This window comes from Pristis pectinata, chromosome 4 (genome assembly GCF_009764475.1).
Source record: "Pristis pectinata isolate sPriPec2 chromosome 4, sPriPec2.1.pri, whole genome shotgun sequence".
In the NCBI taxonomy this organism is placed as follows: Eukaryota; Metazoa; Chordata; class Chondrichthyes; order Rhinopristiformes; family Pristidae; genus Pristis; species Pristis pectinata.
The window spans coordinates 100,527,721-100,545,793 of NC_067408.1; the positions used below are offsets into that span (position 1 = coordinate 100,527,721).

Genomic DNA, 18,073 nt, shown 5'->3' on the forward strand with positions numbered 1-18,073 from the left:
GTGATATTGGTCTGCAATTTGTGTTGAAAGTAACATGGCACTCACATTTCTAAAGGAGGGAATTTGATGACAACTTTACAGTCAAATGACTAAATCCAGAGGTTGCTACCTGTGATTTTCTTCTTCTCCACTGGGTGTGCTGTTCTGCGTAATTAGCAGAAAGTAGTCAATTGCCAGAGCTACAGGTATTTCCAAACCCTCAATGTTACGCATTGTGAAAGAAGGATTTCACAATGAATTTCACAATTCCTGTGAAAGAGGAATTGCCACACCTTGTGGAAGTAGGGATTACTAGTGGATCGTAAACTTGGGAGGGGAGGGAAGTCCAAAAGCAGTGCTATTACGTAAAAAAACTAAAGGGGATACCCTTGAATTGGGTACCCACTGCTTGGCTGGGACATGCTCAGGGAAGCACCCTTTCAAGCATGATGCTGAAGTACCCTTGAAACTGTTTGCTTAAAGAGCGCCAATGAATGGCCTGCCTCGGAACCAACATGGACGAATTTTCCCAGCAGTGGAATATGCATCTTTGGTTCAAGGACGATTCATGACTGGAAGTGACTGGTTAAATTTCCAGTGCAGTGTAATTAAATCTGGATATGATCATGGTCACTTTCTTCTCCAGAAAAATCAATCTCAATGCATATTGCTCTGAAGAAAGTAGCACAGTACAATCAAATTTCAAGGTCATTTTCTTAAAATATTAAAATAACGCTTTTGTAAAAAATTCAGTGTTGGCAGTTACAGGACATTTTCTTTGTAAGGTGCTTGCAGTAGACTGCATATCACAGTGAGCTTTCTGGCTTTGCTATAAACACAAAGGAGACTTAGTGAAGATTGAACATTCTGAATTAATTTCATTGCTATTCTAATTTTATGCACACATATAATTGGGCATCACAAAGCTGTGAGATTTTCACCGTGCATTGACTAGTGATTGAACAGGTTTGGATTACAATGTTTATTTGTCCTATTGATTTACCCAGTGCTGGAAACATTAGCTGAGAATTTGCTGGAACACTGTCCTGCAGCAGACCTGTAGTTAGACTGATCCCATCACAGTAATTAACATCTCAGGTTCTGAGTAATATGGTACTGAATTATTGCTTTTATTTATACTTTTGCTATTAAGGATGTAATTGTTTGCAGTGCCCTTCTTATGTGGTCTAACTAGATGAAAGCTTGCAGTGTATTGCAGATATATGTGGTCTGAATTAAAAAGGGTTGATGGTTCCTGATTATTTTGATCTGAATCATAAGCTTTCCTTGAAAGCTAGATCCTTGCATTTAATCCACAAGACCAGAGAGAGAAGATTGCTTGAAATGAATTGTTCCCGTACAGGTGCCCATAAAAATGTATCACAAATGATTAAAAGTCATCTAACAATGTGATATAGTAAGTCTGCGCTTCACTGACTGTTATTACAGCTGGGGCCTCTTTCAGTTTAGAAGGTAGACAAGCTCCCTTTAAAAGGGCATATATCGTTTAACAAACGATCCAGTTATAAATAAAAAGCCCATTTCAGACCTGTTAAAATATTCAGCTGTGAGAAGACAAAGATTGTTTTTATTTCTTAAAATATTTTGCTTCTGAAATTATGGCAGAATAAATAAAACAGTCTTCTAAAAATGTATGCAAAATCTAAAGTAGAACAGGAATAATAAATGCTGGTTTGAAAAGTGATCTGAATAAGAATCACGTTCAAAGCCTTTCTTCCCCAAGTATGGGATGTCTTGTTGATTTTATTTCTGAACTGCACCAAAGTTCAGAGCAGTGATATTGTGATTTTAATCCACAGAGACTAACAATAAACAAGTTTATTAAATAACATTGGCTGCCCTTAGGGCAACTATTATAACCTCTTAGCCTGGTGTATCCCTCATTCTACCATTACTATCAAGCCAGAGGATCAATCCTGGTTCAATTAGTATTTCAGAAGGGAGCTATTCCAGCCATGCCAAGAAATGATCAGGTGCTAGCCAGGGATGTGGCAATACAGGACTACATGCATGCTAAACAGCAAAACCTGCATGCATTAGACAGAGCTAAAACAAAAATCACACAACCAACAGACCAGATTGAAACTCCGTAGTACTTCTACATCTAGTCGTGAATGGTAGTGGATGATGAAACAGCTAACAGGATGAGGAGGCTCCAAGAACATCCCCATCTTTAATGATAGAAAGGCCCAGCATGTGAGTGCTAAAGGAAGTATCCTGGCTACTCGGCCAGGAGGCGGAATAGATAATTTGTCTCCTCTTCCTATTGAGATCCCACTATCATAGATGCCTTCAATAACCTTTCTTCCATTTGAATGCGCACTGATGATAGCACAATATTCAATTCTGTTCATGACTCCTCAGTAAGTGAAGCAGTCCATGCCTGCATGCAGCCAGACAGAGACAAAATTCAAACATGGGTTGATAAACGGCAGGTAACATTTGTGTCTCAAAAGTGCCAGGCAATCTCCATCTCCAACAAGGGACCGTCTTAACCACCTACTCTTGACATTTCAATGGCATTACAATTGCTGAGTCCCCCACCATCAATATCCTGGGTGTGACCATTGACCAGAAACTCTACTGGATGAACCACAATTACTATGGCAACAAGAGCAGGTCAGAGGCTGGGCATCTGGGGTAGGTTACTCACTTCCCGACACCCCATGGTTTCTCTGCCATCTACAAGTACAAGTCAGGAGCATGGTGCAGTACTCTCCACTTGCCTGGATGAGTGCAATGCCAATAAATCTCAAGAAGTTCAATCCCATCCAGGACGTGCCAACCCCCTTTATTGGCAATACATCAACCACCCTAAACCTTCCTTAACTCCACTACCAGCAACGTGCAGCAACACATGGAGAAATTCAGTGGGTGAGTCAGCATCCGTTGAGAGAAATGAACAGTCGACATTTTGGGTTGAGACCCTTCATCAGGACTGGAAAGAAAGAGGGGAAGATAGCCAATATAAAGGGGTGGTGCAAGAGCTGGCGGGTGATAGGTGGATGCAGGTGAGAGCGGTAATAGACAGGTGAGGAAGGGGGGGAGAGTGGGAATGATGTAAGAAGTTGGGAGGTGACAGGTGGAGGTGGCAAAATGCACTGCAGTTACTTGCTGAGGCTGCTCCAACAACACTACCAAAACCTTACCACCAAGGAGGACAAGGGCGGCAAGTATGGGAACCCCACCACCTGCAGGTTCCCCTCCAAATCACACAGCATCCTTGACTTGGAAATGTATCATTTCTCTTTCATTGTCATTAGGTCTAAATGCTGGAACTGCTTCCCCAACACTGCTGCAAAAGTGCCTTCACCAGAAGGAGTGCAGCAGTTCTAGGGAGGTGGTGCACAATGGACAATAACTGCAGGTCCTTCCAGCAATGTCCAGATCCTGAGATTTAATACAAAAAGAAAAAATAGAGTTTACCAGATCTGTTTCATCGCAGAAAATACCATTATTCTGTCATGATCACTTATCAAAATATTAGCAAAATGTGTCCATCCCGGATTTCCAACCTAAACAACACCTTGAAAGGAGCTGCAGAGGAGGAACCAGGGGCTGTGGGATGAATGAGAAAACTCTTTTGTTATCATTCTTTGAGTTAATGTTTGGCTGAGGGAGATCGAAGAGAATGGGCAAAGCCTCTCGAAGGTAACATAAGAGCACTGGAATTGTGGAGGTGGGTGAATATTTATCATCCTGGAGATGTTGGATATTCTTATACACAGTTTATCTCCGTGAAAGATTTCTCAAAAGGGATGCATTCTAAATTTCTGTAATGTATCCTTTCTCAAGCAGATCTTAAAAGTATGTTCAAATTTCTTCTATCCATGATATAAAACAGGCAGAAGTTGAAATTCCTGGTCTTGGTAGCTTGATATTAAAAATATTATTCGTCCTGAGAGCTGGACTAATGCACTTAGCTTGCAGTCTTGTCAACTGGGCCAGAACATTGTCCCAGGCTGAGTAACAAGTATGCACATAACTTTTGCAGATCCATAGGTGTCCATTTGCTGGTATATGCCACCCAGTCTTAAATGATAAGGCCTTGAATAGTAGTAGTACCTTGTTCTATATTGTGGCATCATGTTGGTGGGTCAATACAAACCCTACTCAGAAACAGCCGAAAATTCTTTGACAACATTATGAGCAATAGCCTCTGGCTTAGTTGGCTGTCAAATCTGTAAAGTATATTGGATATTTCTGACATTCAGAGATATTCAACAATATTCTAAAATTATTAAAATAAATTGATATGAAAGTATCAAATATCCAAAAAATGAAAGCATTCAGTTTACAACATTGATTAAAAATTGCAACTTAACTAATATTTGCCATTGTTTTTGGTGGCCATTCATCCCCTTTGAGATGAATGGATTTATTAATCCTGCACTAGATGAAATCTGGAGTAGGGTTAACTGATGGATTCCATGACTGTGTTGGAGAATTGTGGTACATTCACACTTCACTGACTCCATGAGGAGCCCAGTATCAGAGTACAGATAAAAAAAATCCCAGTGAAGAGTGGGTAAAAAATGAAGAGCAGCCATGGTCACTTTGTATACTGAACTTGCTGGCACATGCAGAGATATACTAACAATATGGCATAGTACATTATATTATTTCAAATGTTCTTCATAGTACAATATTGACATGTTTAATGTAAAGCTATGGTACATTTTGATTGCAATCCATTGTGGGAAAAGATGCCAGTAAAATTCATGAGCCAATACTGGGAGAATTGTTTGTTCAAGGTTACATCAATTGGTCAAGGTTACTGCTTGGGCTGTAGGTAAAGAGAACAAATTAGCAGCATCACTTGCCCCTCTTGTGGTGGATGCTTTTGGAGGTGCAGATAAGGCTGACTGGAGTTTGCCTAACTCCTACAGTGAGAGTAATTGTTAGTCCCCCTAGGTGTGTTTCACTGCTTGAACAGGTTTGTACTTGAATCACAAACCATTAGGAAAATGAATGTCTCTGATCAACTTTCTGCAATGGCAAGTGTAGCACAAAAAGCACTTGGTGGATCATTTATTGTATTTATGTTTCATTTTTCATCTAAATGATTTGTTGAATGATAAGGTCTACTGATGCCACATGGAATGGGATCTTCCTAATCCTAATGGGATTCTTGTCAGGTTCACCAATGGTAACTTCTCCAGCACATCTTGGTGATGCTGGTGGTGGTGGTGGGATGGGTGGGGTGGTAGCTCCCCTTCATACATTGAAGCATTTTCAGGGAAACTGAACATTCTGACATGTTACCTTTCATATGAAAGACAGTGGAAGTACGGAGTTGTCCACAAACAGTTGATAGACAACTAGAAGTTTCACACTGGAAATTTTAGCTCAGCTAAACTGCTAATGACTGTGACACCCAGATGGGTGACTGGATTTAAGGTACAGATCACTATGATCTACCAAAATGATTGAATAGGTTTGAGGGCCTGAGGGACTACTTCTGTTCCCATGTTACTGTATAGCATGACAAGATGTAAAATACACAAAGGTTGACATCGTTGTTTATCAATATCACAGAAACAGACTGAATAAAATTTGTCTCATTGATCAGAAAAGATCAAGGGTTCAGAAAGTACCTGGGTTTCATCAGTGTCTTTTTCCCAGCCCTCTGCTTTCTTCTGGAGGTGTTCCATCATTTCATCAGTACTTTTTGGAGCCATTGACCTACAATTTCTTTGGTTCACTATTATTTCAACAGTAATTGAAGCAGTTAACCTTGCGTCTTTCATTGACCTGCATCGGAGAAAGGCTGTTTGTTTAAAAAAAAATCCATTTCTTAATAAAACTGCTTCCTGTTTTAGGAAAACCCATGGAGTAATCACTTTCTGAGCTGTCAGACTGTTCGAGTGCCCTTCATTTTACTGTGGAATGTCTTGCTGCACCAGTGAGAAATACTTGAGCCTGCTCCTTTTGGCTGGGTGTGATTTGCAGAATTGTTGTCAGCCTGGGGGGATACTCTTCAATTCCAAACCTCCCTGGTTCCCTGAGGATTGGGGGTGGTTGAGGGTGGAGGTCAAACCAGGGAACTATATTTAGGTAAAAGAATGACAAATGGATAATTAGTTTTTGATGAAATGTAATATAGTTCAAAGCACCTAGAAGAAGAAAAAAAACAAGCCAGTTACAGTATATAGGCATGGAACTTTACTCTCAATTTGACATGGCACACACTGACATGAATGCCACGTCCTGCCTATGAGCAAAAACCTTCTTATTTTAAATTCTAAATATTCTGTTTGCATCAGCTCATTTCACTATTAAAAAACCTAAAAGCTCCAAGAGTTGATAAATGGCAAGTCTGCATCCTTCCTCTGCAGACAGTTACCACCCCCCTCACAGCAGACAGTGCTCAGACCCCCTACCTGATTGCAGACTCCCACATTAAGTCCTGTTCAGATGGTAATGCCTTACAGATGTGAAGAAAGGATCCTCTTGGCTACAGGTGTGAAAACAAGATATTACCACACAACTCACTGCGTATTCATAGCTAGTGTGCAAGTCTTGTCTGTTCCATGGTTTTCATCAACACATCATTCTGGTACCAGTATTGCTTGTAGCAAAATAGACCCGGACAGGGGTCTTGACCTCAGCATTCATGTGTTCCAGAGGGGGAAAAGTATTATCCAATGACCTCTCTGTATGTGTAATTCTGGTGAGAAGGAATGGTCTCATTGGTGATGCTTTATATAGTCTAATTATTGCCAGTTAAATGTGTTGTCATTTATGAACTATTGGGCTCCTGGTGTAGGAGAATTGCATGAGAAAAAAATCTGCTGTAATTGGAAATGTGGGATGCTTTTGCTCTAAGAAGAGTGGAGAAGTTCACCCTTTTATCTTGGCCAATATTTATCACTGTACCAACATTATTTAAAATATACAGAAGATCTGAACATTTGTGGTATTGGTTGTGAGTTTGCACAAATTGGCTGCCTCATTTTCCCCACATTACAAAATTGACTTTACTTCAGGAACACCCCACTGACTTTAAAGTGCTTTGGGACATTCTGAGGTTCGAAAAGCATAATAAAATTGCATGATTCTTCATTTTCAACTTTGTTTCTACAGAAGAAGATAGGCTGTAACAGTGTGATAAGCTGTCACTGTGAACATTGTTGAAGTTAGTCACTGACTGACAAAAGCAGATAAGGGGGATAGGGCTTCCTCAACCCCCTCTCTGAATCAATGCTCCCAATTTATTGTTAATGCATGGCATTTTAAACTATTATAGAGAGTTTCTGATTCCCTGTAAAGTTCCTTTTCACAGTTTCTGTATTCCTTTCTTTTTCTAAACAAAATATTGGATCTTAGCTAAAAGATCATACAAGGCTCCACTACTAATATCCCAACTATTAGTTTACATCATGAGAAAAAGAAATTTTTCCCAATTTACTTGTGTGCTCTTGGATTGGAAGAATATTTTAAATGGATAACAAATCCAAGTGCAGTCCATGATGAAAACAATCTGTGGAAAAAAGGCTGTGTCTTAATTTACAATAAAGGGACAGCATCAGACTATCTAAAGAGCTTTTAATCATCTATTAACAACAAGAGGATCTGAAGAAAGGTATTACATTTGTTGAGGGATAAGTTTTGTACACATATACAAGTAGTTCTGCTGTAATGTGCTTCCATAATGCAAATTTGTTAATAATGCAATTGATGGATTAGGGAACACTATTTGCATTACGTGGGCTGCATTGGTTATAGCTTGATCATGATCAGGAAACCCTGTTTAAATCTATGCTTTGAAGGAAACTACAGCCTATTCTGCTATAACATGACTTTCTACAACAGGAGGTTTCTTAGGAATGTAACAGAGGTTAAGCATTTGCACTTTGAGAGAACTTAATTGCAATTGAAACTTTGTGTTTTCCTCTGTCTTCATCTTTTCCTATCTGCTAATTATTCCTATAATTTCTCATTGTTTTGAAGAATATACTTGTCTCAAAGTGAGTGCAGTAAAGGTTCACCACATTGATTCCTAGGTTGGGGGAATTTGTCCTATGAGAAGTAATTATGCAGGTTATGCCTATACACGTTGGAACCAGCCATTTCTGCTGCAAGTGATCCATCTGTGATATTGGCTGAATTTTTTTCTCCTCATTAGCACAGCCTGTCCTGTTGGGCAAATCCTACCATTGCACATTTCCACTTTATCTGTATTTGCTCTCTCTCACTGCTACCACCGCAGAGCTTTTATTCCATTTTTCCTCTTTCTAAATGCCCTTATTAACCTATTGGCCAGATGACCTCTACAACTTATCTGGGCGGCACGGTAGCATAGACAGTTAGCATAATGCTATTACAGTGCCAGTGACCTGGGTTCAATTCCCGCTGCTGCCTGTAAGGAATTTGTATGTTCTCCTCGTGTCTGCGTGGGTTTCCTCCAGGTGCTCCGGTTTCCTCCCACATTCCAAAGACGTACGGGTTAGGAGCTGTGGGCATGCTATGTTGGAGCCGGAAGAGTGGCGACACTTGCAGGCTGCCCCCAGCACATTCTCAGTAACGTAAAAAGACGTATTTCACTGTGTTTCAATGTACATGTGACTAATAAGTAAATATCTTAATACCTTAATCCCTAGTTTCACTCTGAGATATTCCAAATGTCATATCCATCCTTCCACACCCCAACCTCTCTGCAGCTTAAAATTAACTTGTTTTCTCTCTTTCCCAGTTCTGAGAAGAGTTCCTTGACCTGAAATGATCTCTTTTGACAGATGCTGTCTGACCTGCTAAGTGTTTCCAGCATTTTCTGTCTTTTCGGATTTCCAGCACCTGCAGCTTTTTGATTGTCCGTTGTTGTTTTAGAGTTAGAAGATTGAGAGGTAACATCATTGAAACATCCAAAAATCCTAATGGGTTCCTGTAGATGCAGAAATGATGCTTCCCCTGACCACGGTGTCTGGAAAAACAGGTCACAGTCTCAGAATTAGGGTTCAGCGTGAGAAGAAATTTCTTCACTGTTAATCTATGCAATTCATTACTCACAAGATCTGTGGAGGCACAGCCATTTAGTATATGCAAACTAGAGATTGATAGACTTTTACATATTAAGCAAATCAATAAGGCAGCACAGTGGCACAGCTGGTAGAGCTGCAGTCTCACTGCTCCAGTCATCTGTGGTCTATCCTGACCTCGGGTGCTGTCGGTGCAGAGTTTACAAGTTCTTCCTGTGACCATGTGGGTTTCCTCCGAGTGCAATGGCTTCCTCCCATATCCCAAAGACGTGCAGATTGGTGGGTAAATTAACCACTGTAAATTGCTCCCAGTGTCGTAAGTGAGTGATAGAATCCGGGGGGAGTTAATGGGAATGTAGGCAGAATAATTAGAATCAGAATCAGGTTTATTATTACTGACTCGTATATCATTAAATTTGTTGTTTCGTGGCAGCAGTAGAGTGCAAAGACATGAACTTACTATAAATTACAAAATTAAATAAATATTTTTTTTAAAAAGGAATAATGAAGCAGTGTTCATTGATCGTTCAGAAATCTAATAGCAGACGGGAAGAAGCTGTTCCTAAATCATTTGACTGTAGGTCTCATGTTCCTGTACCTCCTCCCCAATGGTAGTAATGAGAAGAGGGCATGTCCTGGATGGTGAGGGTCCCTAATGATGGATGACGCCCTCTTGAGGCACCGCCTCTTGAAGATGTCCTCGATGGTGGGGAGGGTTGTGCCCGTGATGGAGCTGGCTGAGTCTACAACCCTCTGCAGCCTCTTGCGATCCTGTACGTTGGAGCCTCCATACCAGGCAGTGATGCAACAGTCAGAATGCTCTCCACCATCTCACATCTATAGAAATTTGCAAGAGCCTTTGGTGACATACCAAATCTGCTCAAACTCCTCAAGAAGTAGAGCAGCTGGCGTGCCTTCTTCGTGATTGCGTCAATGAGTTGGGCCCAAGATAGATCCTCTGAGATGCTGACGCCCAAGAACTTGAAGTTGCTCACCCTTTCCACCACTGACCCCTCAATGAAGACTGGTGTGTGTTCTCCCGATTTCCCCTTCCTGAAGTCCACAATCAATTCCTTAGTCTTGCTGACGTTGAGTGGGAGGTTGTTGTTGTGATACCACTCAACCAGCTGATCTATCTCACTTCTGTGTGCCTCCTTGTAGCCATCTGAGATTCTACCAACAACAATAAAATGGGAATAGTGTAAGATGAGTGTAAATGGGTGCTCGATGGTCAGCATAGGCTCAGTGGGCCAAATGGCCTGTTTCCCTGCTGTACAGACCCTTTGACTCTGACTATATGATATGGGGTTATAGGAAAGTCATGCTAGGGTTAGATATCTGCCATGATCTTATTGAATGATAGAGCAGGCACAAGGAGATGAATGGTCTTGTCCTGCTTCTATTTCTTACGTGTTAACATTTTTGGGAATGGGAGAAGAAGGGAAATGGATGTTATCACAAAAAGAATCGTGTTGCTTTCGTTTATGTAATCTCAGTGACTTTCAAGAACAAATAAACAGCTTTGCTCCAAGCAACTCAAACATCCAAAATAACATGAAGGTTAAGTTAAATATATCATGTACTTTGTGTTATATACGTTTGTTCTCTTCAATGTAAACTGTTAGGTTTATTCTGACACAAACGAGGGAATTTGACACTGTCATACATTTGGAGTGCAAATGGATGTTGGGAAGAGCACTTCTGCATGTAAGCCCTTATACTGGAATTGTTCCTGGAGGGTACGTTGGCAGCCTATTGAAGCTCTTTGAGGAAGCATTGGGAACTTTGAGTCTGCTAACGAGCACCAAGGTTTGAAACCACTGAGCTGATCATGCACCAGGCACTCTCTGCTTGGTTTTCCTTATCCTACAGCAACCTAATGCATGGTTTCAAAGCCCTAGTGAGTTCGAATCTGGTTTTCAGATTTCATTCACTTCAACATGGATCTCTCCTCAGCATTCCAAGAATGGGTGTGATGGGTTCATTTCCCCAACCCATACCATTTCTTCCAGAGTCCATGAAGCTGAAACTGGTTTCTCAGCAGTACAACAGGTCACTGCAATTTGTGCACAGTTTCATCCCGTTCACCAACCTTGCCTCCCTTGCAGGATTACCTGCAAACCCCTCGACAACTGAGCCAAGTAATTTTGGGACAATCCAGTTGGAATGCTAGCCACATTGCATTACCTATCTAGAATCCATAGCTCACTGAGGACCAAGGGTAAGCTTAGATTAGAGTTGGATCTTCCTTCTTCCCAAAGCTATTTTAACCAAACTTTTATCCAGTAACCTGGATAAAAGTACCATTCTTCCTGTCATTAAGGAAAGGCTGATAGTAGCTCAGGGGTATTCTGCCTTATCCCACACTATCTCCCTCAATCTGGACCTCAGCCTGTGTGTTAGCACACTGGCACTCTGCAGAATGGCAAACTGCATTAGGATTTCCATTGTCATTTACGACTCGGTATTTAATTGAAATGAAGCTAGGACCATAATTGCAGGGGTGTCTTCACTGTCTCCTCATCTGCCTATGCCAAAAACTCTGGAATGTCCTTTCTTAAGTCCCTCCTTTCTCCTTTGAGTCCTGATGCAGGGCTTTGACCCAAAATGCCGACAGCTCCTTCCCTCTCCACAGATGCTCCTCGACCCACTGAGTTCCTCCAGCAGATTGTGTCTTGCTATATAAATGCAAGATGCTGCCCAGATGTCAAAATGGCCTGAAATTTGTACAGTTTTATCCACCTCACCAAGAGTGAAATTTGAAGCCATCAAAGAAATATTTTTTGTTGGATTGACCAAGGTGAAACTGGGTATGAGGAACCCTAGCTATGAAAAGCAATTTGTGAAGACTTTATCTCCATGGAGTTGGGAAAGGTTGGGGAGCTGTAATAGAATCAGTGATAGGGAGGCTCCAAAAGACTCGAGCAACACTTGGAGAAATCTCATTATACTGAGAACTGTTCGACTGCAGAACACTTCACTCCAGGAGGAAGCTATCTTTTAGCTAAGAGCTATTTAACAAGAAGGAAAATGATCAATAGTGGGAGGCAGTGCATACATATGGGTGAAGTGGCTTCCTTCAGTGGTGCATCTGGCTCTAAGTCACATCATTTAAAATACAAGTTCTTTGTTTTCCTTCTCATGTTAATGAGACATTTCAAATGCATGTGTGTATGTGTCACTCTTTAGTTTCAAAAAGGTTAATTTGAAAATAAACCTGGATTTGAGGGATGCAGTTGGATGCCTGAGAGCTCTGTCCCACTTTTGACTTTTCTTTCTATTTTTAAACATTTGTTTTTAAACAGAATGGCATTGAGGAAGAGGTATAATTTAAATACTTTCCCTCTGGGTTTTACAATTACACTTTTAGAGTTGTGCTTGTAAGGCTGTCAGCAGGAATGGTAAGCCCATCCTCTGCACATTTCCTCATACGTAACTGTGGAACCAAGAGTGCAGGGTACCTAGATTTACAACAGTTTTTAAAAATCACATTATTTTCCTGTATGTCAAGGTGAAATGTACCACTTCCTGAAAAAAGGGGATATACTCTGTTCAAACATCATGCTTATGTTTTAACGTCTTCAAACTTCAAACTCATTAGTTTGACAGACAAAAACTAACAAATATTACAGTTTATTTGTATAAAGCAGGGTAGAAATATCTGTCAGGGAGCAGGAGGTCCATCAGGCAAACATTTATATATGTTTGTTGGTTTTTGTCTTGTGGTCTGTCCTCAATGTGATCTGATAAAATAAAGCGATTTGGTGTTGAAGAAAACTGCAACAAGTTTCATGGTCAAATTTTAATAAATCCTTGTTTTTAAAGGCATATCCTCATCGTGATGCTGTGCTGGGAGATTTGTTCTTATTGTTAAGTGTCTTTTCTATGAAATAAAATCTGGAAACTATTTTATGCTGTACATACTATTATTAAAGAATAACAAACTGCTTTCATTGCAGTTGGCATATTCCTGGACAAGTGAAACTATCATTTTCCCATATAGAATAATAGAACAATGCAAGGAGAAAACTTTAATCTTTTTGAGCAGTTCCATGTTTTCTCATTTAATTCCACTGTTATTGCAGAATGCAAGTATTTTGTTTTGCTGTATTGACTTCCAGTAGTAACTCCGTCATACTGTACTAGTCTGTCCACTGCTGGCAAATAGAAACTTTATCAATGGAGCCCACATCCATGTTTTCATTGGCAAATGCTGAGGAAAGAATAATATTTTGCAGGACTTTTGAAGTAACTGCTAATCATAGCTGTCCATTCAGGCAATTTACCTTATGACTAAACCTTAAAAGCATTAATCTTCTGGGATTATCCATCCTAGTTGCGCTCAAAGCTTTTCATTTTCCACAGGCATTTTACAAAGGAACTTGCCTGAAGATTTCTTCATATCTTGATGTGTCACAGAACTATGATTAAAGCTTTGTTCTCTGATATCGAGTAATTAACCACACGGTCTTATTTAACCACACATTGCTGTTAAATTAACAAAGTGTGCAAAAAAAACACTTTATTGATGTGTTGAAAATATGGAGAAACCACATTTGTGGAGCACCTGCATTCAGTCCACAGGGACGACTGTGAGCTTCCCATTGACTGCCACTCTAATTCTCTATCCCACTCCCACTCTGAATTATCAGTCTGTAGCCTCCTGTACTGTTACAATGAGGCCCAATGCAAGCTTGAGGAACACCACCTCATCTTCTGCCTTCTGGACTCAATACTGAATTCTACAACTTCAGGTAACTTGATTTCTCTGTCTGTATCAGTTGCCAATTGGTGATATTAACTCAGCTTGTTTTTGTTTGCATTTTTGCTTTCTTCTTCCTTGGGAGTGGAGGACAAGCCTGTCGTGCTAGACAGGCCTACCAGTTCTGCATTATGCAACTCTTGCGTTCTTTTGTCAATGTTCTTTTTGTCAATTTTCTCCCTCTCTAACTGCTCCCTTTCACTCCTGGACCAGATACCCTGTGTACAACTTACCCCCATGATCACGCTGGTTTCACCCTATCAGAGACATGCCCCCTTCCCCACCCTCCTTGCAGCTTAACAAGCTTCTTTTCTCTTTTTCCCAGTCCTGATGAAGGCTGAAGAGTTTTTGACCTGAAACCTAACTCTGTTTTGCTTCCCACAGTTGTGCCTTGACCAACTCAGTATTTCTGGCAATTTCAATTTATATTATTAACATATTGTGACTTCAATAAATATTCTACAAATCTCTGAAACTTTTTGTCAGGATTAACAAATCTTTCATGTAATTTCTAGTGATCTAGGTGGTCTTCACGTGCATATCATCTACTAGCTTTGAAGGTCTGGGTTTGGAATGGGAAGAATCTTCTAAGCCACAGTACCTCAGAAGAGGCAGGATTATCTCCCATAGCTCCCAGGTTTAGAGCCTTCAATATTACAAAACACTATTACAGAATTCCTTATTCTCAATTTAGTTTGAAGTAAAATTCCAAACTCCAAGAGCAAAATTGTTTTCACATCAGTCTGTCCCAAGTTCTTGATTCCATTCTACCCCCAAGGAAAACACATGGGTTGATCAGGGTCTAATACTTAACTGCCCCAAGCTGACAATTCACCCACATCTGGTCTGCCTCAGTGTTCTGGGCACTGCAATATGTGCATATTCACTCTGACACAAGTGCAGAAATAGTTGTACTGGGGTGCAAGCATGAGTATTCATTGGTCTGATATCAGAAATGATTATGACAGCTCAGAATAGATGGACATATGAACGCAAAACACAGTCATTTGAAGTAGCTGTTATTGTAACTTGAGTATAATGTTGTCCATAAGGTCCACTAACTTATGATATATGTGAGTGTAATGTTAAATCATGGTTTGATTATTGAGTTACTGTACTCATACTGATGGTGACTAAGTTGCTGTTTATTTAAAAGCAGGGTAGACAAACAGTTCACTGCATATTTAGAATGTGCTGAGATGCCTGTAAAATGAATATTACAGTTCAATGAATGGAAATCAAGAACACCCAAAGTGTTGTCTGCACCTGCCCATCGCATTGTACCCTGTTTCCCAAAAGACAAAATGTGCCAAATTACAGATGCTTATTTTGTTATTTCTGTTCTAACATTAACCAACCAAATTTCAGGACTAACATTATCAAAAAAGTATAAGGTTTTTTTTGTATTCAAAGTAACATAAAAAGCAATAATTGGATTGCTATTTCATCATGAGCTCATCGGGCGTTACAAATTTACCGTGTTTAATTTCCAATATTGGACTTTTAATAGCAGTCTCCCAACAAGGAGCTTGGCTTCCTGCCATGCATGGTGTTACAAGTGGGGTGGAAAAGATATAAAACAGAAACTGAAAACAAAGGACATGCTCAGCAGGTCAGATGTTATCAGAGAACCAGTTATTGATTTGATTTGAAAAATTAACTCTGATTTTCTTTCCATAACTACCTGACATCCTGACCAGCAATTCTTCATTTTATTTCATTTTTTCCAGCATCGGCAGTATTTTGCTTTTGTGGGGAGGAAGGATTTTGTAGGATATAAAGGATTTCCTCTTCTGACATGATCAAGAGTCAAAGAGGTCCTTTTCCCCACCCATTGCCTGGGGAAGGGATATTTCAAAATGCCAATAAAATATTTGGAAGGGGAAGTGGCAGATCTTGGAGTTGTGGTTCATGTCAGAACAAAACTCTATGGGGAACAACGGAAGTGCCAGGAACTAACTTAAAAATGCGAGATTTGCAAGGATATTACCTGATTGAAAGGATGAAGCTATTAAGAAAGAATCAACAAAGTGGTGAACTTTTGTCTAAAATAGACTGTGTAGAAGAAATTGAAATTAGAAAACTTGTAATGGTGGATAAGGAGGAATTTGTTTGTGAGTCCAGGATAAAAAAAACATAAACACAAGATGGTAAGTGACAGATCAAATAAAGAATTTAGGAGGAATTTCTTCAGAGTGCTGACTTTCTGAAACTTGATGTCTCATGGAGTGGTTGAAGGAAGTAGCATTAATGTATTCAAGGCATTGCTTGAATTTTACTGGAAGGATGAGGTAATAGAGGGATCAGAGGTGGGAAGAGATAATTAGGAGGTCTGCTGGAGCATAAGCACCATTCTAAATCTCTTGGATTTTGTGACCTGTTCTGGTTGTAGATTCTTCGCAATTCCAGGTAATGGTTGGAAAATTGTGTGCAGTGTGTTCAAATACTTTTCGCAGTGATGAGACTTCTTAAACTTTATCAGATTTTTTGTTTTAGTAAAATATAGAGACTGCATGGGAAAAGTGTGTCTTGGATGTACTGGTGACTCTTGTATAAGTGCACTGCTTGCATTGTACTGATCCATTCAGCTCAGGCCAGACTTGCATTTGATTACTGTCTTTTGTAAGTCAACTGACTTGAGCTATTGTAATGGGAACAATTGATTTTGCTCAGTGTGTTCCCAGACCAAATGGGGAGAAAGTCATGAAAGCCCTGGGGCTGACCAGGATCCAGTAATTCCTCAGAATCGGAATCAGAATCAGGTTTATTATTACTGACATACGTTGTGAAATTTGTTGTTTTGTGGCAGCAGTACAGTGCAAGACATAAAAATTACTATAAGTTACCAAAAAAATGAAATGATGCAAAAGAGGAATAACAAGGTAGTGTTCTTGGGTTCATGGACCATTCAGAAATCTGATGGCGGAGGGGAAGAAACTGCTTCTGAAACGTTGAGTGTGGGTCTTCAGGCTCCTGTACCTCCTCTCTGAATGCAGTAATGAGAAGAGGGCATGTCCTGGATGGTGAGGGTCCTTAATGATGGATGCTGCCTTCTTGAGATGCTGCCTCTTGAAGATGTCGCCTCTTGAAGATGTCCTCGATGGTGGGGAGGGTTGTGCCCCTGATGGAGCTGGCTGAGTCTACAACCCTCCGCAGCTTCTTTCGATCCTGCACATTGGAGCCTCTATACCAGGCGGTGATGCAACCAGTCAAAATGCTAACCACGGTACAACTGTAGAAACTCACATGGAGTGCAAATGTTGGATGAAGAAATGATAGGGCTCCGGACTTGATTTAGCTTCCCAACAGTTACAAGAGAAGAACATTCTTTACGGGCAAAATAGCAGAGAGCTGCTAACACTCGGGAGAATACAAACAGGCAAAACAATTGCCTGCAGCTGGAGAAAGATGAAAATTCAATGGAAAACAAAATCCTTTAAAGATAAGGAAAAATGGCAGCTGCTGAGACAAAGAGCAGGCACATTCTCCACCAGTGCATTTTCGAGACTGGCTGCAAGTAGGAAAGAGTTTGCATTAAATACAATTAATGAATAAGATTAAGAATGTGGATGAATTTGTGCAACATACGTTTTACTGTTACATTATGATTCAGGGTGTTGAAAGCTTGATCATTTAGTTAGCAGGATGGTTAGACAGTTTTAAAGAATTTTGTGAGCCAGCGTGTGTGTCTTTGGCACAGCTTTCAGCTGACATATGCAATACCGGTATGTGTCTTTATCCAGATACATACCAGTCTCTTGGTTAAGGATTGTGACAGATTGCTCACGGTTGTAGCAGTCTTTACTTGATGGAGTCTGAACATTGTGAAGCTCAGACTAATCCTTTGTTAGGGTTATCATTTCCAAAATGTGTTCCAAGACAGTGCTTCCAGCTGTTCAGTCTTGCCACAGGGACAACTTTAATTAGAGTTTGTTTTGGATGAAAATGAATCCACTTGGCACAGGTTTTTGAAAAATGGCCTTTAATTGTGCTTTGCTCTTCCCTAGCTCCTTCATTGGTCACTGTGATTAAGAAGGACTGGACATCCCGAAACAGCATTGCTCTCTCTTGGCAAGAACCAGAGCATCCTAATGGTATCATTTTGGACTACGAGGTCAAGTTCTATGAGAAGGTGGGAAAATGAATAAAATGCAGAGTGTTCAGCTATTGTACAAAGAAACCCACTTTGTGTCGGAAATTATCTCTCAACACTTCAATAAGCAGTCCTTCTTTCTTATGTTCCTGTGATTAATTTGCCTCGTGTATGTTAGCACCGGAGCTTTGGGTCTGATCATTTTCAGTCAGAATGTTTTGTTTCGAAATGTTTGGTTTG

At 40.3% G+C, this 18,073-nt stretch overlaps 1 protein-coding gene across 1 annotated transcript in view; it reads left to right on the plus strand.

Moving 5' to 3' along the window:
- LOC127569856 (ephrin type-A receptor 3) overlaps positions 1-18,073 on the plus strand; it is a 218,258-nt gene that overhangs the window by 142,945 nt on the left and 57,240 nt on the right. Inside the window, exon 6 of the mRNA XM_052014841.1 lies at positions 17,748-17,872. Within this exon, the coding sequence (XP_051870801.1) occupies positions 17,748-17,872 (125 nt within the window). The remainder of the gene's footprint in view (positions 1-17,747; positions 17,873-18,073) is intronic.